Source organism: Phocoena sinus, chromosome 3 (genome assembly GCF_008692025.1).
Source record: "Phocoena sinus isolate mPhoSin1 chromosome 3, mPhoSin1.pri, whole genome shotgun sequence".
NCBI lineage: Eukaryota > Metazoa > Chordata > Mammalia > Artiodactyla > Phocoenidae > Phocoena > Phocoena sinus.
The window spans coordinates 3,260,806-3,285,514 of record NC_045765.1 but is presented as its reverse complement, the minus strand read 5'-3'; the positions used below and the strand labels follow the sequence as shown (position 1 = coordinate 3,285,514).

The 24,709-nt window shown below is 59.2% G+C and overlaps 1 protein-coding gene across 1 annotated transcript; it reads left to right on the top strand.

Annotated features, from left to right (window-relative positions):
- The first annotated feature begins 21 nt into the window (after window positions 1-21).
- MAP2K2 (mitogen-activated protein kinase kinase 2) lies at window positions 22-24,477 on the top strand. The gene is made up of 11 exons (XM_032626696.1): window positions 22-407; window positions 4,113-4,323; window positions 10,375-10,521; window positions 14,569-14,646; window positions 15,308-15,359; window positions 15,437-15,561; window positions 16,526-16,739; window positions 18,838-18,902; window positions 20,095-20,156; window positions 21,089-21,134; window positions 22,957-24,477. The coding sequence occupies exons 1-11, from the start codon at window positions 316-318 to the stop codon at window positions 23,065-23,067; spliced, it is 1,203 nt and encodes a 400-aa protein (XP_032482587.1). The 5' UTR covers window positions 22-315; the 3' UTR covers window positions 23,068-24,477.
- Window positions 24,478-24,709: the final 232 nt, after the last annotated feature.

The following is a 24,709-nucleotide window of genomic DNA, read 5'->3' as shown; positions in this document are numbered from 1 at the left end:
CTCCCCGGCGCTGGTTATCGCGAGAGGCCCGCGATCTCGTAGCTCCCCCTCCCTTCCCTCTGCCTCCTGGGCTCCGGCTGCAGCGTCAGCCTCGGTCCGGCCTCTGTGGCTGCTGTGGCCCCGATCCCTCGGCTTCAGCCCCTGCGTCCCTTGGCGCCTCTCGGCCCCGATCCGCAGCGCCGCCCATCCTCGCCCCACCGGTGCCGGCCTAGGCCGCGGCCGCAGCCCAGCGCTCGCGTCGGCGCCGCCCGCTCCCGGCCCGCCCCCTATGGGCCCCGGCTAGAGGCGCCGCCGCCGCCGGCCCTCGGATCCCCGATGCTGGCCCGGAGGAAGCCGGTGCTGCCGGCGCTCACCATCAACCCCGCCATCGCCGAGGGCCCGTCCCCCACCAGCGAGGGCGCCTCCGAGTGAGTGGGCAGGGCCGGGGCCGGGGAGAGGACGGGATGGGGATCCCAGAGTACCGAGGTCGGGGGAGGGGGTCGAAGAGATGAGAGGACGGGGGAGTGGGCCCTGGGTGGGAAGGACGGGAGAGGGGTCCCAGAGTTGCGAGATCGGGGAAGGGGGTCCCTGAAAGGAGGGGAGGGGGCCCTGGGTAGCAAGGTCGGGGAGGGGGCCCTGAGAGGAGAGGAGAGGTGAGGGGCTCGGAGTATCGCTGTCGGCGGGAGGGAGGTCCCTGAATGGTGAAATCGGGCTGGGGGAAGGTTCTTGCTGGGAGAAGATGGGATGGAGCGTCTCAGAGTAGTGAATCGGTCCCCGCGGGGAGAAGACCGGAATGTGGCGTCCTAAATAGTGCAGCCAGTATGATGATGGGAGGGTTTCTGAGGGGAGAGGATGGGTCAGGGGTCCGCAATAGTGAAATCGGAGGAAGGAGGAGGAGTACCTGAGTAGTGATGTGGGGGGAAAGGCGCGAGGTGGGGGGGGGGGGGGGTCCTTGCATTCCAAGAACGGTGGCACGTGGGGTTCCTGAGAGGAGGGGATGGGACAAGCGGGGTTCCTGGGAGTGAGCATGGGGTAAGGAGGTCCAGGAAAAGGGGAAAGGGGTACCTGAGAGATTTGAGGGTGGGGAGGGATCCCTGAGGGGTGGGGAGGGTCCTCAGGGAATTGGGGGGAAGGGAGCCTGAGAAGACCCTGCTGGTGGGGGGTGGAGCTGAACCTAGGAGTCCTGGAGGAGGCATAGAGGCTTGGGGGGGAACAAGGAGCGAGGGGGATTTGAAGGGACGGGGGTGGGGAGAACTGGGCACCCAGCAGGAAAGAAGTCGGGAGCCTGCTGGGACCCCTGAAAGCAGATGAACAGAGATTCTGGATCGAATGGGCTAGCAAAGCCTTGAGGGGCTGGAGAAGTGTGATTGGGTTTGAGGCAACTGAGGGGGACAGGAGGACTTGAGGGGAAGGAAGGGACAGAGAAAGAAGCACGGGGCATTGGGGTTACCTGATGGCAGAGTTGCGTTGTGTGAGGTCACGCCACTTGGCCCCAGAGCATGTCCCTATGACCTCCCCACTCCCGTTCTTCATGCTGGAGCGGCCAGGCTGGTGTCAGAGGTCCGTGGCCGGGATCTGTGTGCCGTGCGCCTTGCCTGTGGTGTGACCCATGAGAACCAGGTGTGATGGGCGAATGGCATGTTTGGTGCCTCTCAGGGCACTTGGCCTCCTGCGACCAGATGAAGGAGGAGCGCCTTGATGCATATGTGTGTGAGTTCACATCTTTCTCTGTCCCCGAGGGTGCAGCTCAATGTGGGGACGTGTTCCTGATTCTCAGAAACTCCACTTATTCTTACGAGACATCTCCTTCATCATATTCTCTTCTCTTTTTTTCTTTTTTTTTAATGTGATTTGTGATTTCCATCCCTTCAAGAATTCCCCCAGAAGAAGCCAGCCTTTGGAATTCCAGGGTTTTTTTAAATAACCACAGTGGAGTTGCCATGAAATGTAAAATGGCTTAATCAGCTGACTCCAGAATGCATTTTAGATGTCATAGGCCAGGCTGGACACATTCCAGGGTCTGAGGGTCTGGCTGCAAGAGCTGCCTCTTCACTCCTATGGTGAAGGGGTCATGACACATATATTCCTTCCTTTGCCTTTCCTTCTCTGTCCATCGGCGTCCTTCTTGTTCCCCCTTTATCCAGGTCCTGGCTCAGGGGAGCACTACTATGAGCACAGGCTTTGCAGGCTGGAAGGGCATAGGTGTTGCTCCAGCCTCTGCCACTTCCTTGCCTTGTGACCCTCAGGCAGGTTACTGAACCTCTGAGCCTTGTCCCTCCTGGGTGGGCTGGGTCTACAAGAGAGGTGCCTCCCAGGAGGATTGTGGGAGTTAAAGCTCTTGTACCTGCTCAGGAAGTGGCACCTAGCCCCCTACCTCCCAGCGACCTCTTCGAGGTACCAGCTCAGGTGACATCACCCAGCGGCAGGTCATCTTGCTCCTGTGTGCCCTTTTGCTTACATCTCTTTAAGTTGTAGGCAAGTCATGGTTGAACTTGGGGCTTGGAAGGTTCCTGCCAGAACTCCAGTGTCCCCCTTCATCTCCTGCTTGAATTCCCCCGGGGGGGTCTCCCCTAGGTGGGCGGTAAACCTTGGCTTAAGTGCCCTGGAGAGTGGTGAGTGGGGACCTATGGAGGTGGCCCATTCTCCTCTAGTGACTTTCCTTAGAGCTGCACTCACTGTTTGGGTAGAGCCCTTGGCCACAGCCAGCGCTTGAAATGTGGCTTGTTTGTCCAAATTCAGGGGAGCTGTAAGTATAATACATATTCCAGAGTAACTAATTTCACCAGATAAACATTTTCTAACGTGGCTAGAAATTTTAAAAATTGCATACATAGCTCACGTTCTTTTTCTTTTGGGCGGCCTCGGCTTAGTGCTCGTGCGCGCTGAGCATTGAGCTGGTGTCTACCTGCCTGTTACAGTGTTTTACTCCAGGATTTGGTTCAGAGTCAAGGCACTCGTGAAAATAGCTAACTGTCAACCTGTCCTTTGAAAGTTCGTTGAAATCACCCAATAAAGTGCAGTATACGTGGCTTTTATATACATTTATTTATTTGTTTCTTTGTTTCTTTATTTTTGGCTGCGTTGGGTCTTCATTGCTGCGCGCGGGCTTTCTCTAGCTGCGGTGAGCGGGGGCTACTCTTCGTTGCGGCGCGCGGGCTTCTCATTGCGGTGGTTTCTCTTGTGGAGCACAGGCTCTAGGTGCGCGGGCCTCAGTAGTTGTGGCTCGCGGGCTCCAGAGTGCAGGCTCCGTAGTTGTGGCTTACGGGCTCAGTAGTTGAGGCTCACGGGCTCTAGAGCGCTGGCTCAGTAGGTGTGGCTCACGGGCTTAGTTGCTCCTCAGCATGTGGGATCTTCCCGGACCAGGGCTCGAATCTGTGTCTCCTGCACTGGCAGGCAGATCTTTAACCACTGCACCACCAGGGAAGTTCCACATGGTTGGTTTTTAATAACCGGCTCTGGGAATGCATGTACGTATAAATGCCTACCATTTACAGTAACGCTCAAGATATAATAAGAGCATGCTGCTGGAACGGAATGCCCTGGAATTGTCTGCACTGTTTAAATTATGCCCCTCTCCTTTCCTCCGCCCATGCCTCTGTGTAATTCGTGTAAATTAGAGGCACAGATGCTACGGCTTCTGTCATCTGCCTCTTGGTTCTAGTTCTTTGCTCTGAGGCCACTCAAAATGAGTTTGCTCCTCCATCCCTGTGAAAGACAGGTGTCCTGACCTGGGGCTTCACTCCCCGACCCCCAGGCTTGTCTCTCCGGTTCCCTTGTCTCCTTCCCATGTGGTCCAGAGCTCTTGTGTCAGGAGGAAGGGCTCCCGGGTCTGATAGCAGGGCCACTGAGCTAGAGCTGGTCCTCGAGGTTCTGAGGTCTCCTAACCTTTATGAGTGGGGGAGAGGGATGGCATCCCCAGTTCTCAGGGACCTCAGCTGTGTGTCAGCAGGTGGTCTTTCTTTCCCATGAGATCGTAGGCCCTTCAAGCACCAGAATCAGGTCTGATTCACCTCCCAGCTACAAACCCCAGGCCTGGAATGTGCAGTGGCCACGCGGTGACCTCGGCTCGGGCTGAGTCATCTTTTGGTAGCGCATGCAGTCTTGGCTAACCCTCGCCCTTGGGGTCTCCGCAGAGCAAACTTGGTGGACCTGCAGAAGAAGCTAGAGGAGCTAGAACTTGACGAGCAGCAGAAGAAGCGGCTGGAAGCCTTCCTCACCCAGAAGGCCAAGGTCGGGGAGCTCAAGGACGATGACTTTGAAAGGATCTCGGAGCTGGGAGCCGGGAACGGTGGGGTGGTCACCAAGGTCCAGCACAGACCCTCGGGCCTCATCATGGCAAGAAAGGTGAGAGGCAGCTGGCGGCGGGGTGATGGCTCTGTCCCCGTACTCTGCGGGTGCGAGCGGTGGCGACAGGTGCCCTGGCAGCAGGAGAGAGGGGCCTCAAGGGTGCCGGCCTCTGCCTTCTGACGGGCTCCCAGGCTCAGAGGCCACCCCCACCAACGTGGGTTCTAGTTAGAATGTGGTGATGCAGCCTGGTGCCACGCAGCTCTTCTCTTGGAGGCCGCCCCCTGCCTTGCGGGATGTCTGAAATTCAGGTTTCCGGGAACAGACTGGCTTGAGAAGGGTAGCAGACGGAAGAGAGGAGAATCGAGTCCCCTTAGAGCCGGGCTTCCCCTGACTTCACATCCAGAAGGCCCTGCCGACCAGGACTGGTTGCTGGTAGCGACGGCCACATCGGTGGGGTGGGGGAGGGCGGTCCCTTGGTAACGGGGTACCCGAGCCACCTGTAGTAGCCAGGGTTCTCCAGAGAAACAGAAGCACTAGGGGTGTGTAGGAGGTGGGGTAGGTAGAGGTACTTTAAGGCATTGGCTCAGGGACCGTGGTGGCTGGCAGGTCTGAAATCTGTAGGGCGGGCCGGTGGGCGCAGACCCAGGAAAGAGCTGGTGCAGCTTGAGTCCAAAGAGAGTCTGGGGGCTTCCCTGGCGGTGCAGCTTGAGTCCAAAGAGAGTCCTAGGGGCTTCCCTGCAGGGAGCGCTGGTTCGATCCCTGGTCAGGGAACTAGGATCCCGCATGCCGCGGCGTGGCCAAAAAATTTAAAAAGAAGAAAAAAGAGAGGGGGAGGGGGTCTGGAGGCAGAATCCTCTCTTTGCGGGGGGTGGAGGTAGCGCGACTTCAGTCTTTTCTCTTAAGGCCTTCAACTAATTAGATAAGGCCCACCTACTTATGGAGGGTCACCTGCTTTCCTCAAAGTCTGATGATTTCCACGTTAGATCACATCTAAAAAATACCTTCACAGTGACATCTAGATGGGCATCTGACCCAACAGTTGGGTACCGTGGCCTAGCCAAGCGGACACACAAAATCAACCATCACCTCCCTGTTCAAACCCTGGTGCTGAGAAGTCCCTCATCGGGGCTCCTGTGCTGCAGTGCAGCCTCCCTGCTACATGTAAGGAAGGGTCCCTGAGAGACATCGGGAGTGGAGAAGAGGAGGTCACCACCTGGGGATGGTGGCTTCTGCACACGTGACTGGGGGACGTTGAGTTGACACGTGATCCAGCTCCCACAGACGTGTTCCTGCAGACATAGAAAGCCCCCTTTCTGGAAGCCCATCGTCCCATAGTTTCCGAATTGCGTTCTTGGAAACCTGACCACCCTGGTCCCCGGGGGGATCTGCGCAGGGCCCGCCTTTCCTGGGAACCATGCACTCGGTTTCCATGTGGTGGGGGTGGGGAGGTTAGCGCAGCAGCTATTCCTCCTGCCTCCAGAGCCCCGCCCTCCCTCCTGAAACCTACAGCCACATGCTTTCTATTTCTGTCTGCTTACCACAGGCAGCCTTTTCAAAACCAGAGCAGCCCCCGAAATCCCTGGTCTGCCATCGCCCAAAGTACAGGGAGTGGAAGGGCAGACGTGAAATTCAGACGGTGATGGAAGGCAGGGACTTGGGAACAGAGTGTACAGGTCAGAGTGCTCGTCAGGGTCGGAGGGTTCTCAGGACAGCCAGGACTCTTCCAGGTGGCTGCTGACGTGCCTTGTATAACCATGAAATCTGAGAGTTTGTCTACGGCTTTCTGAAAGCCTGCGAAGTAAGGCTTCCGGGTTTAAACCTGGGGGGCCCAGGTGTAGTCTAGTTAGTGGTGCTGCCCCGATGTCTGTGTCCTGGCTGTGATACAGACCTCAGTCACAGACAGCGTCACTGCCAGGGGAAGCTGGGTGAAGGGCACACGGGACTCTCTCTGCTGTTTTTGCAGCTTTCCTGTGCTTGCATAATCCTTTCAAAATAAAAGGTTTAAAAAAAAAAAGGGAGGACTTCCCTGGTGGTCCAGCCGTTAAGACTCAGAGCTTCCACTGCAGGGGGCTTAGGTTCGATCCTTGGTCGGGGAACTGATCCCACATGCTGCGCGGTTTGGCCAAAAAAATAATAATAATAGAATAAATTTTTTTAAGAAAGGGAATTCCCTGGAGGTCCAGTGGTTAGGACTCAGCACTTTCACTGTCAAGGGCCCCAGTTCGATCCCTGGTCAGGGAACTAAGATCCCGTATGCCGTGTGGTACGGCAAAAAAAAAAAAAAAGTTCTAAAAACTGGGGGGAGTGAACCTCAGATTTTGTTCCCCATCAGTCGTAACCCCTTCCAGTTGCCTGTGGCCTGTGCAGCCGCACCCAGAGTCATGCAATTCAGGGCGTGAATTTACTCCCTGGTGGCCCTGGAGCCCTTGGCCAGTCTGTGGAGGTCAAGGGCTACCAGAGTGCCATTTCTCCCAGGAGCTCTGTTTGCCTGTATTCAGCTGAGGACACAGGTGGGAAAATTGACATGTCAAAGTGGTTTTTGAGAAACAGTGGCCTCCATCCTTCCTCCACTAGCTTGGGTGGAATTCCGAATTGCTGGGAAGCCTAGTAGGAATTCCACACATTCTGGAAGGCCTGCACGGATCCTGCTGTAGGCCGGCGTCCCTCCAGCCCCTGTGATGGGCAGGGGATTATCCTGACCACTACGACACGAGCAGTGACACCAGGTCCCTAAGACCCGCAAGAACCGGGCTCCATTTCCACTGTCTCGTCCGTTCGTAAATGTTCTCTGAACTCATGTCTGGTGTCACGATTCCTCCCGCATCCTTGCGGGGCCCTGGGCACACAACCTCTGCGTCACTGGGACCGGCAGAGATCCGCGAAGAATTCGGTGACCGTGTTGCACCTGTGAGGCTCTCCCAACTTCCCTGTGCTCTGAGCGGAGGGATGTGTTTTCAGCCTCGTGTGTGTGTGTGTGTGTGTGTGTGTGTGTGTGTGTGTGTGTGTGTGTGTGTGTGTCCCTCCCCTCGGCATCTGCATGCTTCCAGAATGGAGGTTACAAATCTGCCCAAGGCCACGTCCTAACACTAGCTGCCTTCTTTCTAGTGATGGCCCTGGGTCAAAGCCGGTGCACACGTTCTCATTTGCATGGGCCAACAGCTCTGTTTTACTGAGAAACTGAGGCTTAGCTGGGTCGGTGTCTGAATTGGGCTTGAACCCTCTCGGGTCCTCCCTTTGCAGTTGACCCTGACCCAGTGGAAGCTGTCAAGGCCTCGCCTCCGCAATCCATTTCCCTCTTTACCTAGTTTGTGCCCCCTGCCCCCATCCCTAACTCGAATGCCCCAATCTGCAGTAGGAACACCCTTAGACTCCTAGATGGGGTTTGAACTCCTAGCACCGTACTTATTTAATCAGCTGTTGGAGCTCGCACAGCCCAGGTGCTGCCGTGGAAAGAGCGTGGGTTTTGTTTGGCGTTCCATGAGCCAGGACCCAACCCTCCCTGACCGCTCACCAGCTGTGTGCCCCTGGGGGCATCATTTAAGTCTCTGAACCTGAACTTGCTGGTCAGCCCAATGGGGGCAGTTCTCACCACCACTCTCCAACCCCTATGGGTGGTCATCGTCAGGGCGAATCGCAAGTACCAGTGCTCAGAAACGTGGCCCTCATCCCATTCCTGCTTTTTCTCCACACCCCCTCAGTGGTGGTTCATAGGTAATCCATGAGGCTCACTTCACATGGCAGCCGCCCCTGCATCCGTTCTTTACCATATTTTTCTGGAAAGCCTCTGACTTCTTTTGGCCTTATTCACATTAAGGCCCTGACTCCAGGCTTCCAGGACCCCTGGGATTTGTCCAGATCTGCCCAGTTTTGTCTAACTCCCCCACTTCTGCTTCTCTACCCCCACCACCCCAGTGATTCATCTGCGGCTCCTTTGAAGTTCTTTGTCGAGAGCGGCGCTGTCCACGATGGCTGCCCCTGGTCAGACGCAGTGGCCGAGCCCTTGAAACACGGTCGATGTCAGACAGGGCGCACCGTACGTGCAGAAACACAAACCAGGTTTCAAGGGCTCCGTGTGAAAAAACTCATTAATATTTTTACATCGCCCTCACGTCCAAACAGTCAATTTTTGATACGCTACACCGAGTTTCAACAAAATACATGAAAAATTCATGTCACCTGTCTCTCTGTGCTCTGAACGCAGCAGCTAGAGGATTCAGAATTAAATTGGTGGCCCGTGCTGTATTTCTCTTGGGCCTTGATGGTCCTGACGCTGGCATTGCCCACAGTCCGCCTCGCTGTGCCCTCCCGCCTGGCTTGCAGGATGAACCTGCCGCGCTGCACACGGACGGCAGCACTTGGCTTTCAGACCCTCATTTCGCCCTCTCCAAGCGGGTCTGCGTGCACGTGCTCACAGGGGCGGCCGATGGAGGAGAGAGCACCTGGGGTTCTGGTGTGTTCTGCCGTCCCGCTGGTGGTGGCCAAGGGGCAGGTGCGGTGTCCCAGGGCCCACAGCCAGAGCTCTGCTCTGCAGGCTGGGTCAGGTGGGGAACCTTCATGTGTAGGCGTGAGGCTTTGCCTGGGGGCAGCGTAGGCACCAGGCACCGTTTCGCTGGGAGCTGCTGCAGTTCTCAAGGTTTTGAAGGTCGTTGGTGGGTGCCCCACACACGCCCCGTGCCCCCATGAACTCGGCACACAGCCCGCCAACAGGCAGCTCTTTGTCCTTCCGCCGGCATGCCCACCCCACCTTGTCCATCTGGCAGAGTCCCACCTGTCCTTCGAGACCTGGCCTGAGTGTCGCCTGAGCCCTGGAACCCCCTCTGTGATTCCTCCATCAGCATCTCCACCACAGCGGGGTTGTTTTGCCTGTGTCTCTTCCCCTCCTGGTGGTGCGTCTCGTCCAAGCAGGACCATCTGTGCTGTCTCTCCGTCACCGGCCCCAAGTGTAACTGACTCTACAGAAATGTCTGTTGAATTGATAGTGGTCATTTTCAGGTACCAGGGATCTGGTTCCGCCTCTCTGATGTACAGGTGGAAATCACACCCTTTTCTTGTCTTATCACCATGGCTGTAGCATCTAGGACTCGAAGTAACCAGGACGTGCACCCGCAGCCTGACTCTCCCCCGCTGTACGGGGGATCTTGGCTTATTTGGGGTTTGTAGCTGGGCGTTGCTCTTGGCTGTTTGTCAGCTGTATCTTCTGCATCTCTCTGGACGATCCTTTCTTTTCTAACTTTTCCAGATATTGCGATGAATTTGGTGGCAGTCCTCTCTGCTGACTTGAACTCAAGGGGAAGGGGAGCTAGGATCCTAGGGTGGCAGTGGAAGGCTATCTGTTCTCTCTAGGCCGGGGGTGGGAAGGGGTCCAGAAAACCCAAGGGGCGGAGGGCAGCAGAGGTGAAGTAATTGCCGCATCGGACAGGGCATTACCTGGTCTGCTCCTGGGAAAGGCTGGCCCTTTGTATGATCTGATTAACAGAGCTCCCCCTGTAACCAAGTGAATAATGTTGCCTCTGATGATATATTTTTTTAAAACAGCATTATTGAGATGTACTTCACCTACCATACAAACGACCCTTTTAGAGTATTTAATACACTGATTTTTAGTATATTCACAGAGCTGTGCATCCATCACCATCATCAATTTTAGAACATTTTCATCACCCCAAACATATGCCCCATCCCCATTAGCAGTCACTCCCCTGTCCCCCAGCCCCAGACAGCCAGGAATGCACTCTCTGTGGATTTGCCTGTTCTGGACATTTCCCATCAGTGGAGTCACCCACCATGTGTCCTTCTGTGTCTGGCTTCTCTCACTGAGCGTCATGTTCTCAAGGTCCATCCACATTGCAGCGAGTGTCTGTGCATCACCCCATTTCACGGCTGCGTGATGTTCAGGGCGTAGAGAGAGATTTTTCTGTCCCTTCCTCCGTTGATTCAGGGCATTTGGGTTGCTTCCACCTTTCAGTTGCTGTGAAGCCGGTTAGTGTGAACATTCCCGCTCCAGTCTGTGTGTGGGTGTGTGTTCCCCGTTCTCAGGTACATAGACACCCTTCCTTCCCGGCCCCCCTCAGTGGCCCGATCCTGACCCCGCCTCCCTCTCCCTTGCAGCTGATCCACCTGGAGATCAAGCCAGCCATCCGGAACCAGATAATCCGTGAGCTGCAGGTACTGCATGAGTGTAACTCCCCGTACATCGTGGGCTTCTATGGGGCCTTCTACAGCGACGGCGAGATCAGCATCTGCATGGAGCACATGGTGAGTGCGGCGGGGCCCGGGGCACCTCCCCTCCCACCCCGGAGTCCCCGTCCTGTTCCGGGGGACCCTCTTGGAGGTGGACGAGGCAGTGCAGCCGTGTGTGCACGTAGACCCCTTTGTTGCGCCAGACACCCTCCTCCCGACGTTGCTTTTTCCCCGGATCCATGGTAGACGTTACTCTCTGTTGGCACAGAGCCGGCTCCGTCTAGCGCCCTGGCGTCCCCGTGTACCTGTTGGGTAATTTATGAAACGCTCTTGGTGGACACTAAGGTTGTTTCCGGTCCCCGCGGCCTTCTGAGTAACGCAGTGTTGAAAGTCCTTGCACCTAAGCAGGCATGCCCGAGGGCTGAGGCCCGCCGCTGGGCTATGCGACTAAACACTTGATGTCTCCTTCCCAAGTGCCCTCTAACCAGCGTGCGTGGTCTGGGGACCCGGGTCTGCACCCCAGCTCAGACCCATGGGACCAGGCCTCTGCCATGGAGGGCGGCCGCCCATCTCTTTTAAACCATGGTTGATTCTGATGTGCCCCCTCATTAAGGAACTCTGGTCTCGAGGCTCAGAAGTGGGTGGGATCAGGTGTAACGCGAAAGCAGAAGTGGTCAGAGCCGAAGGCCCCCAGAGGAAATGCCGCCGGCCCTCTGCCGTGCCTCCTTTGTCAGGTAGGGCCCTGCCCGCTCCCGGCTGTCCAGGCCCCGGCCCTCGGGGCCCTTGCAAAACCAGGATGCCGCGTGGCTTTTGGTGGGTGGCTGTGGTTACGCCTCGCCTCCAGCTTGCCGTCCCCTCTGATGGTTTTGTAACGAAGGCAGGAAACGAATTTGAGCAAGAGCCCGCGAGGAATGCATGTGGGCCGGGGGGAGGGCTCCCCCGCTGCCTTGCCCCGACCTGGCTGCCTGATTCCCGCCTGGCACTGCCCCGTGGGAGCCCCTTCCCCACCTGGGAGAGGGCAGTCGTATCTGCCCACCCACCTGGTCGACACTGCACAGACGAGTATCAGGGCGAGAAAAGGATATGACGTCGCTGTGGTCTGAGGGGAGCCTCTTCTGTGCTGTCTCTCTCCCTCCCTCTCCCCTTCCCCCCTCCTCCCCTGCTTGCCCCCGCTTCAGCCACCTCCATCCCTGCTCCCTGAATACCCTGAGAGTTTGGAGGCCCCTCTTGGCCTTGTACAAAAGAGGCAGCATGGGACTTCCCTGGCGGTCCAGTAGTTAAGACTCCGTGCTCCCACTGCAGGGGTCATGGGTTCCATCTCTGGTTGGGGAACTAAAATCCCGCGTGCTACACAGCACGGTCTAAAAAAAAGAAGAGAAGAGGAAAGAGGCAGCATCACAGCCCCACCCCCTCCCCCTCCGTGCTTGGTGGGTGTAAAGCATCAGTTCCAGGTGAGGTGCCTGCACCCCGGCAGCGCATAGACGGAACCGCTGGGATGCAGGGGAGATGCTAGATTCTCTTTGTTTGCCACGTTCGTCCTTCAGAGCTTCACGGTCGGGCTTTTCTTGTTCGCTTTCATAGCGAGCATATGACGACAGTGGAACGCGTAGATGGCACACAAACGCAAGGACACGGGCTCGGGTGTGGCCCGCGCGCCCCTCTTTCTGCTGACGGGTTACAGTCCGTGGAGGTGAGCTGCTGGGCGGGGAGGGCGTGAGGAGGACAAGATGACGGGAAGCGCTGAGAGGGCCTGTGCCACCCACACCAGTGTCCTCGTGCCCGATGGTCCCCTGCAGGGTCTCGCACATGGCGGCGACAGGACGCTTGCAGTCCCCCCACCTCTCATGCGGGACTGGACGAGTCTCGCACCTTGTCTGTCAGGCCAAAGATATGAGGATGGGGCGAGCTGGTCCATGAACGTTGACGGAGCGTCAGCCGTGACGTTGTCACCCCCGCCACCACGTCCCCGAATTCCTGCATCGCCTCCATTTCTCTCCCTGTCGAGGGCACGCATTCGCCTCTACGCAGGGCTGTGCACAAATTGACTCTCGTCTCCCACCGGGTACATTCCAGCTCCAGCTTGTGAGAAAGGCCCGCTGGCTGTGACGAGCAGCTCCGATTCAGCACAGAAGAAGAAACTCACCTGTGGGCACGGGAAACAGCGGGGCTGGCGGCTCCCCGGTGCCCAGACCTATTCCTTTTCCTGGGGAAACTAGGGGCTTGGACCAGCGGACAGCGGGTGTCTCAGGGCCGGAGCGGCCAAGGAGCAGCCGACTGACCACTCAGAGGCAGCTCTTGGTATTTTCTTGGGTCCTGGTCAAATCTACTGAAGAATGCACTCCCTTGTTCTACAATAATGAAAAATCAGACACGTCCGTCAGCAAAGGGGAGGTGAAGAATGGCACCAGGCCGCTTTCCAGGGGAGAAGTGAAAGCAGCATATATGCACCGGATGAGAAAATCCCCCGAGAGGAAAGTATGCATAATGTGAGCCCCCAGATAGATAGATAGACTTAAAGCTCTGTATCAGCTCTGCACCCCACGGAGGATGAACCACGCTGATGTCAGGGGCTGGGTGGCAGTGGGGCTGCGTGGAGAGGACCCGCGATGTGTCCTGAGTCGCCTTGAGACCCCAGCCTGGGGCCTGGCCCACCGTAGTCGCTGCGGAGACGTTCTCCCTGAATGTCGTCCAGCAAACATACCACAATCCTACGGAAAGTTCAGAGTATGAGGAGCTGAGTCAGGGAGCAGGGATCATGAACGCTTTTTTTAAAAAACCCTTTTAAGGTTGATGAAACAAAAAATGAGAAAAAAAGTGGAATTCCCATCTCGCCCTGCACGCAGAACGGGGCTGGGCCGGGCAGCCTGCCGACCAAGTGCACCAGACCTCCTGGTCCCGTGGGTTCCTCCCCGGCCACACCCGCCGTCGCTGCACGCACAGCCCCCTCGTCCTCAGGCTGGGTCTAGCCTACAGAGGCCCTCGTGGGTTCCCAAAGCATTGGAGGCCCTGGGGTTTTCCACAACTCCCACCGCGGCCCTTCTCCCCGAGCACAGCTGGAGCAGATGCCAGGGAGGGGGGACCAGGCGTCTCCGAGGCTGCAGGCTTCTCGCGCCCCCTCAAACGGAATAAGAGGCCTCCTGGGACAGCTGGTGGCCACAGGAGCCCCAGAGCAGCATGGAGAGAAAACAGGCTCTCCACCCAGCTGCGAGTTCAGAGGCTGACCACCTCCCATGGCATGCCCGAGCCTCAGCTCCAGTCTGCCTGGCATCCTGGGGGGGGCCTCGGTGTGTCCTCGGAGCCCATCTCTGAAGAGGCGCCTTGGGCCAGTCGGTGACACCCGGGGTTTTGGTCTCCAGGTTTGCTTCCGGGTGACCTTGCACAAGACACTTGGTTTCTGTCACTTCCTTGTTATCGTGTGGATTTGGGGCCATGCCCTGGTCAGGGGATCAACTAGGGTGCCCTGTGTCACATCCTTTGCTGAACATCCCAGTTTCAGGGTGGCGAGCAGTGGCTACACCGGCAGGACGGGGGGCCGAGCCATCGTTCCCCCTCCCCCGTGCCCCTCGGCCATCAGGCCTTCCTGGCGGAGCTGGCTTGGCCTTCCAGTCTGTGCCGGGCACTTGCGGGCGGCGCCCCTGTGCTCACGCTCCCCTTCCCGAGGCCGCGGCTGACTTGCTGGGAGGGGACCCAGGCCCAGAGCTGCGGGTCTGGCTCAGGTACGCTCTCTGGTGCTCCCGCTGCAAGCTGGGCGGCTCAGCCGCAGGCCTCATGGAGCACTGCCCGCCGGCCGCTGCCGTGGCAACCTCAGGAAGGCTGAGTCACGCCGTCCAGCCACGGGCCTCAGTTCCGGGAAGGATGGACCGCCTGGCGAGCACACTGGCACCCTTTCCGTTTCCTGAGGCCCCAGAGGTGGCCGGGGCCGCGGGAGTCCCTGCTCTGAGCCAGTTGGTTGCCTTTGGCTGTGGTCTGGCCTCTGTTTTCCGTGGAGGAAATTGAGCACCAGCTCTCTGGGAACCAGGGAAATGCTTCGTTTTCCTCCCTGCCACTCTGGCGTCCCTCTGGGGAGCCCTGCCTGGCGACGGCTCAGGGCAGCTCTACCTCTCTCTCCTGTGCTGCCCCTAGGATGGTGGCTCCCTGGACCAGGTGTTGAAAGAAGCCAAGAGGATCCCCGAAGAGATCCTGGGGAAGGTCAGCATCGCGGTAAGTGCGTGCGGGTACGCGCTCCCGGCCCCGTGTTCTCATGGGTTTCTTCTTACTTCTGCCCCCTTCCACGCGGCCAGGCTCGAGGAGCCTCAGGAAGCCGGTGGTGGGCGTCAGCCTCCGGGCAAGGAGGCAGAGGTGCCTGTGCCAGCCTCCACCGACTGTGGGACTGAGCGAGTGGCGTCCCTTTGCCTGTGAAGTGGGGGTGATACTTCTGTGCCCCATACAGGCATGGGGGTGGCAGGAGGAACCGTGGCGCGGCGCCAGGCACTCGCTGTCCCACGGTGCTGCCATCGTCGAGTGTCGCCTGTCTAACTCGGTGAAACAGCCCCTGTATCCTTCACACCGTCAACCTGGGGGCCCCGAGCACAGTCCCGGCACCAAAGGGCTCAACAGAGGACGCCTCTCGGGCTGGGGTGACCCCTGAGGTGGGGCAGTTGGCTGGACGTTTACAGCCCTACTGACAGGGCCTCGGGCCCTCCTCAGACAAGGGGAGAGCGATGTCCTCCTCAAGGATGGGGGGCCGTGTGAGAGTTGGGGAGGTGGGTGACTGTACCCACCCGAAGAATGTCGTCAGTGTCACATGGCCACTTCGGCCTGGGCCTCGGGCCTGTCCAGAGGACAGTCCCCCTCACGGCACCGCCCTGCGGCTTCCCTGCAGGTTCTGCGGGGCCTGGCGTATCTCCGGGAGAAGCACCAGATCATGCACCGAGGTAAGCGGACGGGCGCCCCGGGGCCGGGAGGGGCTGACGGCGACCCGCAGTGTCCACACCGCCGGCTCTGCTCCCAGATGTGAAGCCATCCAACATCCTCGTCAACTCCCGAGGGGAGATCAAGCTGTGCGACTTTGGGGTGAGCGGGCAGCTCATCGACTCCATGGCCAACTCCTTCGTGGGGACGCGGTCCTACATGTCTGTGAGTCCTTCCAGCGTCCTCCCCACCGCCACCCCGACCCTCACCAGCTCTTCCCCGTTTTCCAGAAGCTTTTCCAAAAGCCTGCCCTTCCCTGTAGTATAGTTTCTTTTGCGGGCTTTGTTCTCTCCTTCGCATTTCTAGTTTCTATCATCTTCTCATCTGGGTTTTTGTCTCTGGAGACACCGGCCTGGTTCCTGTCCACTCGGGGAGAGTAGTCAGTTAATTTCTGAGCCAGTCGACTAGCCCTCCGTTATTTTAGTCACTATCTGGGTGATTTTATTTTTTTATTTTCATTTTTATCTCTTTAATTTATTTTGGCCACACCGCGTGGCCTGCGGGATCTTAGTTCCCCGACCAGGGATCGAACCCACGCCCCCTGCATTGGCAGCGTGGAGTCTTAACCACTGGACCGCCAGGGAAGTCCCCATCTGGCTGATTTTTTTTTTTTTTTTTTTTTTTTTTTTTTTTTTTTTTTTTTTGCGGTATGCGGGCCTCTCACTGTTGTGGCCTCTCCCGTTGCGGGGCACAGGCTCCGGACGCGCAGGCCCAGCGGCCATGGCTCACGGGCCCAGCCGCTCCGCGGCATGTGGGATCCTCCCGGTCCGGGGCACGAACCCGCGTCCCCTGCATCAGCAGGCGGACTCTCAACCACTGCGCCACCAGGGAAGCCCCTGGCTGATTTTTTAAGAGCAGATTCTGAGAAGTCCGTCTTGGGATTGTTGGGAGAAGGAGACGTTCCGGCGTCTTTCCTGGGTCGGTCGCTCTCCAGAAGCACTTTGGGTTGCGGGGCTTTAAGGGGCTGCTGTCAGCACGGCTGGAAGCAGGTGGAGGGAGGGGGCGGAATGGCTTTCTTTCTGCTGCTGGGTCCCTAAGCGGGATGGGGCTGCAGGGGGACCACAGGGATGCTCTAGGGTGCCAGCGCCCCTCCATCTCCCTCGGGCCGTCTCTGCCCATCTCCCCTCAGCCGGAGCGGCTGCAAGGCACTCACTACTCGGTGCAGTCAGACATCTGGAGCATGGGCCTGTCCCTGGTGGAGCTGTCCATTGGAAGGTACCCCATCCCCCCGCCGGACGCCAAGGAGCTGGAGGCCATATTTGGCCGGCCCATGGTCGACGGCGCGGAAGGAGAGCCTCACAGCATCTCGCCGCGGCCGAGACCCCCCGGACGCCCCATCAGCGGTATGGCCTGAGGCTGGGACTTCCGGTTTGGATGGGGCACGCGGCGCCTGGGGACAGCAGCTGCCTCCCCTCTGGCCCCTCTTAGCTCCACCTGTCCCCCTGGGCCGCGCTCACTGCGGTCAGCAGTCCTCAGATGGTCCTGAGGCTTCTGGGGACAGCACTGCAAGCAACGCCTCGAACTGTCCTGTCTGGGGCAGCTGCACCTGTTGCTGCCAGCTGGCGGGGTCGGGACACTCGCCCCTCAGCCAAGCCGTGGGGTGGCGGGTGATTTCTCCAGCATTTTATCACGAGAACGTTCAAGTGTACAGAAAAGCCGAAAGGGTTGCCCAGCAGGCAGTCTTCTGCCCCACACCTGGACTCTGCAGTGGCCATCCTGCTGTGTTGGGCCAGGCCTTTCAGGGAGCCCAAAGTGAAGGGAACTCGACTCGGGTCTCGGGTGGCTGGTTAGATTCAACCCAACACACAGCAGAGGTACGGGAGGGCAGCGGGGCTCCCAGGGGCCTCCCGGTACCTCAGGCAGCCACCTGCGAGGTTCAGGCCGATGCTTCCACCACGTTGGGGGCTGGCGAGGGGTGAGGGTCATGGCTGAGGTGGTGTAATTAGGAAGGGGCGCGTAGGACTGTGTGATTTATTTATTTATTTTATTTTTAATTTTTTTATTTTTTTGCGGTACGCCGGCCTCTCAATGTTGTGGCCTCTCCCGTTGCGGAGCACAGGCTCCAGACGCGCAGGCTCAGCGGCCATGGCTCACGGGCCCAGCCACTCCACGACACGTGGGATCTTCCCAGACCGGGGCACAAACCCGTGTCCCCTGCAGCGGCAGGCGGACTCTCAACCACTGCGCCACCAGGGAAGCCCAATTTATTTATTTTTTAAGTCAAGTGACAGGAAGAGAGTTGAATTGAGTGAGAGCCCAAAGGACCGTGCAGTGGACTGCAGTTGGTTGGTTGGTTTCTAACAGCTTTATTGAGATAGCATTCACATACCATATGGTCCACTCGATTCAGGCTTATAACCCACTGGATTTCTATACCTTCACAAGGTTGTCCGACCATCACCTTTATCTGACTTCAGAACATTTCATCACCCCAAAAGGAAACCCTGTCCCCTACCCAGCCCCTGACAACCATGAACCCAATCCCTGTGTCTGTGGATTTGCCTGTCCTGGACGTTTCCCATCAATGGAATCACACCCTGTGTGTCCTTCTGTGTCTGGCTTCTCTCACTGAGCATTGTGTTCTTGAGATCTGTCCACACCGTGGCAAGTATCGGTGCCTCGTGGCACCTTGTGCCTCGCTCCTTTTTTATGGTCACATAATATTCCACCGTGTGGTATCTATTTACCGCTGACGGATACTTGGGTCGTCAGATGGCGGTTTTCACAGTATTCTCAAGCCCAGACCCTCCCCTTTCCTGGTGCCGCACCCAGACTGCTGGGGTGTCCTGATTTCCTCCGAGGGGAGAACCCCCCCGCCCGCATCTGTGTCCTCAGGCCCCGGCCCTACCCCTCCCTTTCCAGCCCAACTCCCAGACGGTGCTCAGACCTTCCAGGCGGGGAGGAGCGGGGTGCTGTGCCAGGCCGCTTGGCCTGCCAGCACCTCCCCCAGCCCCGGCCCTGGCCCACGTGCCCATTTCAGGACAGGGGACAGAAGGCGAAAGTCCAGCTGCCAAACGCGGGCCTGGCCAGCTGGGTCTAGGACAGGGGTCAGCCATCCCAGCCAGCCACCATCCTGAGCCCGCAGGTCCGTGCCAGGTTACACTGCCGCCCTTGCCTGCTCAGCCCCCTGTGGCCCCTCCCCCCACGCCAGGGAGCAGGGGGTCGGCTTTAGCACAGCCCAGACGCAGCCCCCTGCCAGATGTGTGCCTTCTCAACAAACGTTCCTGTTCGTTCTGGTGTTTTGTTTTTGTAATTCACCAGAGGCTCAGGAGAGATGTTCCTCTCCCAGGAAGGCAGCTGGGCCCAGGAGCCTGCCCTCTGGGTCGGGCCGGGTGCGGAAGAGGGTGCTCGGCTGCGTTCAGCACACTCAGGCCCCACCGCCCGACGGAAGCACGGTGCCCACCTGCCCGTCTCACCCGTCTTTGTTTCTGCCCCGGGCAGGTCATGGGATGGACAGCCGGCCGGCCATGGCAATCTTTGAGCTGCTGGACTACATCGTGAACGAGGTGCGTGCCCGGGGCCCTGCTGGCAGGCGGGTCACCACAGCAGCAGCATCAAGCCATTCCCGTTGGAAAGTGTTCCCCAGAAAGAAGAGCGTTCGATGTGTAGACTGTGGGTTGTGTCGGGAAGGGGCCGCAGGGAGCTGTGGAGGGGGCTCTTTTTTTTATCTTTTCACGGGGATGAACCCGGAATTCTCACTGAGCCCAGTGGCCCAGCGCTGGGGCCCCGTGGGTGAAGTCATAAATCATCCCACTTCCTCAGGGAAAGTTGAGGCATCACCTTCCTCTCTGGGAAGGGGGCACAGGGCGCCCACCCAGTCCTTCTCCCCACCACGTGAGAGGGCAGCGTGGATACTCCCATTGTACAGATGGGTAAATCCAGGCATAAGGATGGGAGTGGGCTCCTCAGGCCTGCAGCTGAGACAGGGCCGAGCAGGACCTGACCCTACAGCCCTCCCTCTCGGCGTGGCCGGGTCACCCTCCTGGCCCTTCTCTGATGGAAGTGTGTTTCCAGTGGCCCTTTGGAGTTGGGGTGGCCAAGCTTGGCCCAGGGTTGGGTCTTGAGGTGAGCAGCTCAGAGCAGGGTCAGTGGCGACAGAACAGGGCAGGGTGGTTCCGGTGACACAGCTCTCCCTGCACCTGGCAGCGACACCCAGGCCCGGTGAGCACGTCCTTCCAGGGAGGCCGCCGGCACCTCCCACCCCTGAGCAGGAAGAAGGCCCACTGCCCTCCTGGACGGGGCCTGAGCCTGCGCACGGCTGTCCCCACCCCGGGACCTGTGCGGGCCCAGGCCCCTCAGGCTCCCCCTCTTTTCAGGCAGACCCCCAGCTCTCTCCAAGCACCTCCGGAGGGTAGTGGCCCAGACCGTGTAGCACGTGGTCAAGAGTAACCATCCTCATCCATAAAGTGAGGATGAGCCCTGTTCTCCTTCACTCCTGAACCAGTCGTGGTCCCCAAACAAGAAGAGCTTTTGAAGGAAACTCTGGGAAAAGGCCAACCCAGTTAGTTGGCAGGGCTGCCTGGGGAAGCTGCTGGAAGGGGGGTGGTGGGCGCCCTCTGCCTCCAGGAAGGGTGCATCCTGAGGGTCCCCAACAAGTGCCGAGCTGTTCTCAGAGGCACAGGCTGGGAAGCGCCTTTTCTCCCTGATTCCAGAAGCATCCTTGAGCTCTCACCCCCGCCTTTCTGTCCTGCCCCGCAGCCTCCTCCCAAGCTGCCCAATGGCATCTTCACCCAGGACTTCCAGGAGTTTGTAAATAAATGGTAAGACGCCATGGCCGCCAGCTCGGGGCGGGTGGGGCAGGGGCCAGGTGGCCTGGCCTGCTTCCTGGGACGACCAGGGCCTCGGGGATGCCAGGCAGTGGCGGCGTCTGGCGGGACTGGAGCTCGCCTGAGAACCCAGATCCCCCCGCCAACCCCCCACCAAGGCTGCTGAGTCACGGCGTCCAGCTGCCACCCCCAGCTTGTCCCCGAAACCCCGTGCAAGCCAGGATGGCAGGCTCTCTGGAAATAACGCTATTCCCGCCTTGCCTTCTGCCAGCAGGCAGCCCGGTGTCCTAACCCCTCAAGCCCGTAACCCGTGGCTCCTAGGCAGGCCTTCGGAGCCGGTTTCTGGGGGGTGGCCCTCCCACCCTCTGAAGCGTCTGGGTGACGCGGCCTCGGGCGAGCGGGCTGTGGACCCGGAGGGCCGGCCCGTTGAGCGCCCTGCACGTCAGGATGCGACGCTGCGGCCCAGGGTTGCGTACCTCGCAGCCAGCCTGTGACTGTGCGTCCAGCGCTCCCCGTAAACCTATCTGTGCCCTGTGAGGTTGCCAGTTTGAAGAACTGCCACTCAGCCCTGAACTGCTTTGAGCAGCAGCCTTTTAGACCGTTCCTCTTTCGTGAAGGGAAAACTTCCACTTTGACCCTTGGACTCCCAGACTTGGGGTTTTTATTAGAAACTTAGCTGCGGTTGCTGCTGGGCCTCTGATGGAGCAGCATGGGGGGGTTTCCCACCCTCTTCCCCTTTCCCTCCTGTCCTGGTCTCAGATTCTTGCCCTGCCCTCCCGGGGCATCCTGCTCTCACACCCAAGGGTGGCGGTGGAGCCCCTCACCCATGGGGGCCAGGCAGGAAAGGGCAGCAGGATGCAGGCCTCTTCCCCCAAGGCCACTGACTGCCCGCCTGTCTTCTCTCTCCCACCCCCTGGAACCCACAGCCTAATTAAGAACCCAGCAGAGCGAGCAGATCTGAAGATGCTCATGGTGAGTAATACCCACAGATTTTGGACTTCCAGAGGTCCCTGGCAGGCCCTCCTCGCCTTGAGTGAACACCTGAGCTGGCTCTGATATCTCTTGGCCAAGCTGGAGAACCCCTGTGGGTCGCCCTGGCTTGCTGGAGGGGACCATGCAGAGCGGCCATGGTCCTCTCAGCTCCCCGGGGTACAGAAGGGCCCGTGTGCCTGGGACTAGGGCTGTGTCTCAGAATGGCCGGCCTCCAAGGCGTTGGGGGCACCACTGGGGTGTTTGCCTTCCTCTAAACCCATACTGTCCAACGTCCTTGAAAACCAAGGTGGTCTCCGGCATTGGCCTTCCCCCGGCAGGGCTGCCTGCCAGCCTCAGGGTGACCGTCACAGTGCCTTCCGCCCATGTCCACTGTGGACGTTAGGCCTTCTTCCTCCATCACCAGGCCTGACCACCTGAGTCACCCCCAATGCTGAGTCAGCCCCTTGTTTATGCGTCTTGTGGCTCGAAGAGAGAAAACACTGCCAGCTACAGGCGTGAGACGTTGGTTGTCAACCTCAGGTGTCCACAAGGCAGAGAAGAAGCCTCTTAGGGTGGTCACGATGCGGTAGTTTGAATAACCGAGCCACGCCCTCCGGTGGGCTCCTGTGCCCCTGCCTGCAGGACCACGCTCCCCCCTCCCCACCATGTCCTCCACCGGGCCTCCCTCCTGCTTTCCACCTCAGGACCTTTGCACAGGATGGCCCTTCTCCTTCTGGGACGTGTCCTGTTGCTCTCCCCCCAGCTGTGGGCCTCTGCTTCGGCACCGCCTCCAGGAAGGCACCCTGTCTAGCCCACCCCTCTGTTAGCTGTGGCTGCAGCCTGTGTGTCCCAGCTGTAGTCAGTTTTCTGTGGCCTCAAGAGTGAGCCTGGCCTGGAGTGCCTTGTGGGAAGGGGTCTGCGTCCATCTGCCTCTTTCTAGAAGCTCCTTACTGAGTCCAGTGACGTGTGTTCAGGGCACGCACGACATAAGAAGCACGTGTTCATTGTGGAACATGCAGACCCACGGAACAGGGGAGTGAACTTTGATACCTGCCGTTGTCTCCCCCCACCCCGCCGCCACCCCGCCCAGCTCCACGCAGTTCACACAGTGCGGGACGACGTCCACGTCTCTGCCTGCGTGACACTGTGGGCCGTGTGGGGCTGACTGTCTTCCCGACCACGAGTCCTGTTCCCTTGCTTTGGTGTTTCACCCAAGCCTACGCCCACCTTTAGGGAGGTAGGGGTGGTCTCGCCTCCCCAGCTGGCATAACAGGTGGATGTCACGTGGGAGGCCTAGACCCCCGCCCTTCCGAACGGGAACCGCTGTCAGGGTGACTGTTAAAGTTACTTAAACTGACGGACGAGGCGCGATCCTGCTCTCCAGCCACATGGGCCCTGTTTCAAGGGCTCAGGAGCCTCAAGCGGCCGGTGGCTGCCGCCTGGACAGGACATGTAGGGCACTTGCTATCCTCACAGAGTTCTGTGGTTCCAGATCAGATGTTCTCACCCAGGTGACTCTGCCCCCATGGGTCCCTGGGCCACGTCTGGGGACATGTGTGGTTGTCACACCTGCGGGGGGATCCTGGCGTCAAGCGGGTCGGGGCAGGGATGCTGCTCCACACCCCACAGCGCCCGGGATGCCCCACAGAGGGTGAGCCGACCCCACTTCACCCTGAGCTCCAGGGGGCATAGAGTGGCCTCCCCCGTCGCCTGAGACCCCGTCCCAGGCCGCGTGGCCCCGGGCCCGGGCCTCCCTGCTCTGGGGTGGGGACCCGGCCGGCCGGCTAGGGCGGGGCCCCTCACTTCGTTCCTTCCCTTTCAGAACCACGCCTTCATCAAGCGGTCCGAGGTGGAAGAAGTGGATTTTGCCGGCTGGTTGTGTAAAACGCTGAGGCTGAACCAGCCCAGCACGCCCACGCGCACTGCCGTCTGACGGTCCCGCCACCGACAGACCCGCTCCCCATCCCACCCCTCCGGCTGCCCCCTCCGTGGGGATGCGCGCGTGGCCCTTGGGCCCGGGGAGGCCGATGCCGCTGCGCTGTCTTCTCAGAACCTGCTTCCTTAGGTTTAAAGAAAATACCGAAACAAAACAGGGAAAGAAAAAGCAAACGTGCCGGTTGTGCTTCTTGTGCCTTGTCCTTGGGGTGTCAGCCTTGATCCAGCCCGGGGTGGGCGCCTCTGCGAGGGCGGCCCAACCCCCGAGAGACGGGCGTGGTGTCGGGCACTGGCTTTGCTCCTTTTCGAGGCCCTCAGAGGGACCCCCAGCCGTGGGTGACTTTCACCAGAAGAGAAGGGGGCTGCCCCCTTGGGGTGCGTGTGTGCCCCCAGCCTGGCATCTGCCCCTTGGAGGTGGCCGGCCCGGCCCGCAAGAGCTATTGGGCCCAGTGGCTCTCGTGGGGTCCCCGCCCCGGTGGCTCCAGCCTCGGGCCATGCAGCCTGTCCTCAGCAGTGCGTGACCTGCCCCCTGGGAGGGACCCCCAAGTCCTCTTCTGTGCTTCGGGGAACAGAGACTTCTGACAGCTCGCAGCAGCCTGAGCTGACACTCGCTCGGCAGAAAGGAAGCCTTGGGTTTCCAAGCTGTCCTGTGGTTGAAGCCCCAGCAGATCCTGCAAATAAGGCCCGCTCGCCTATGCCTGCAGGCCGACAGATGTGGGCGGGTGGCTCTGTGTCACCTCTGCTCGCCCAGCAAATCAGAAGTGACCACCCAAGGCACGTCACTGTCTCGGGCCTTGAACCGTTCGACCACAGCTGATCGGAAATGAGATGGTGGGGGTGAGGCTGTCCTGACTCCTGGTGGCCATTGGGGTGTCCAGCCAGGCCCCCTGCAGGGGTCTGCATGAGGTCCGAGGCCCGAGACCCAGCCTTTCTGCCTTCAGGGCTGTACCACCTCCAACGGAGAAGGCCGCCTCTGGGCCATCGGGCAGTAGGAAGTGGTGGAGGGCAGGGCTGCTTCTAAGGCTTCCCCTCCTGCAGGCTCTCTGAAGATGAAGCTGTGAGTCTCCCCACAACCCCAATACTTCCTGAAGGCTTGAAACAAGCCGATATTTATGTGTGATAAATCGCAGAGGAAGGGTTCTCGTAGAGCAGCGGTCCTGGTGCAAGCCACACCAGCCCCGCGTTTCTGGAGAAGGTACAGCTGAAGGTGGGGGATTGTGGCCCTCTGGGAACTGCTGGGTCCTTTTCTTCCTAGGGAGACCCTTCAAGTCTCCTCTGTTTTTTCCTGTGGTCACCAAAGAGAAGACAAGTTGGTAGCTGTTCCAACCAGCTTTCCAGATTTCTGCCACCTCGTAGTTGCCCCCAAAGTCTTTCCTGATTTAGAAAAGAATAAAAAAGATAACTAAAAGTGATGGAGGTGTCGCTCTGTGGGTACCCCAGCTCCCTCCAGAGCTTCAGAGGGGGAAGGGGGCCTAACGGGTGAACTGTGACTCAGCGTCTTGGCCCGTGGGCGCCCGGCGCTGGCAGTCACAGGCAGCCCCATCGTTGGGCCAGTCCTGTACACGTCAGGCTGTGGGCCTGACCAATGTCTGTTAACAGAGCCGACTGCCGTTTGCAAGGAGTGAGACCACATTGACGGG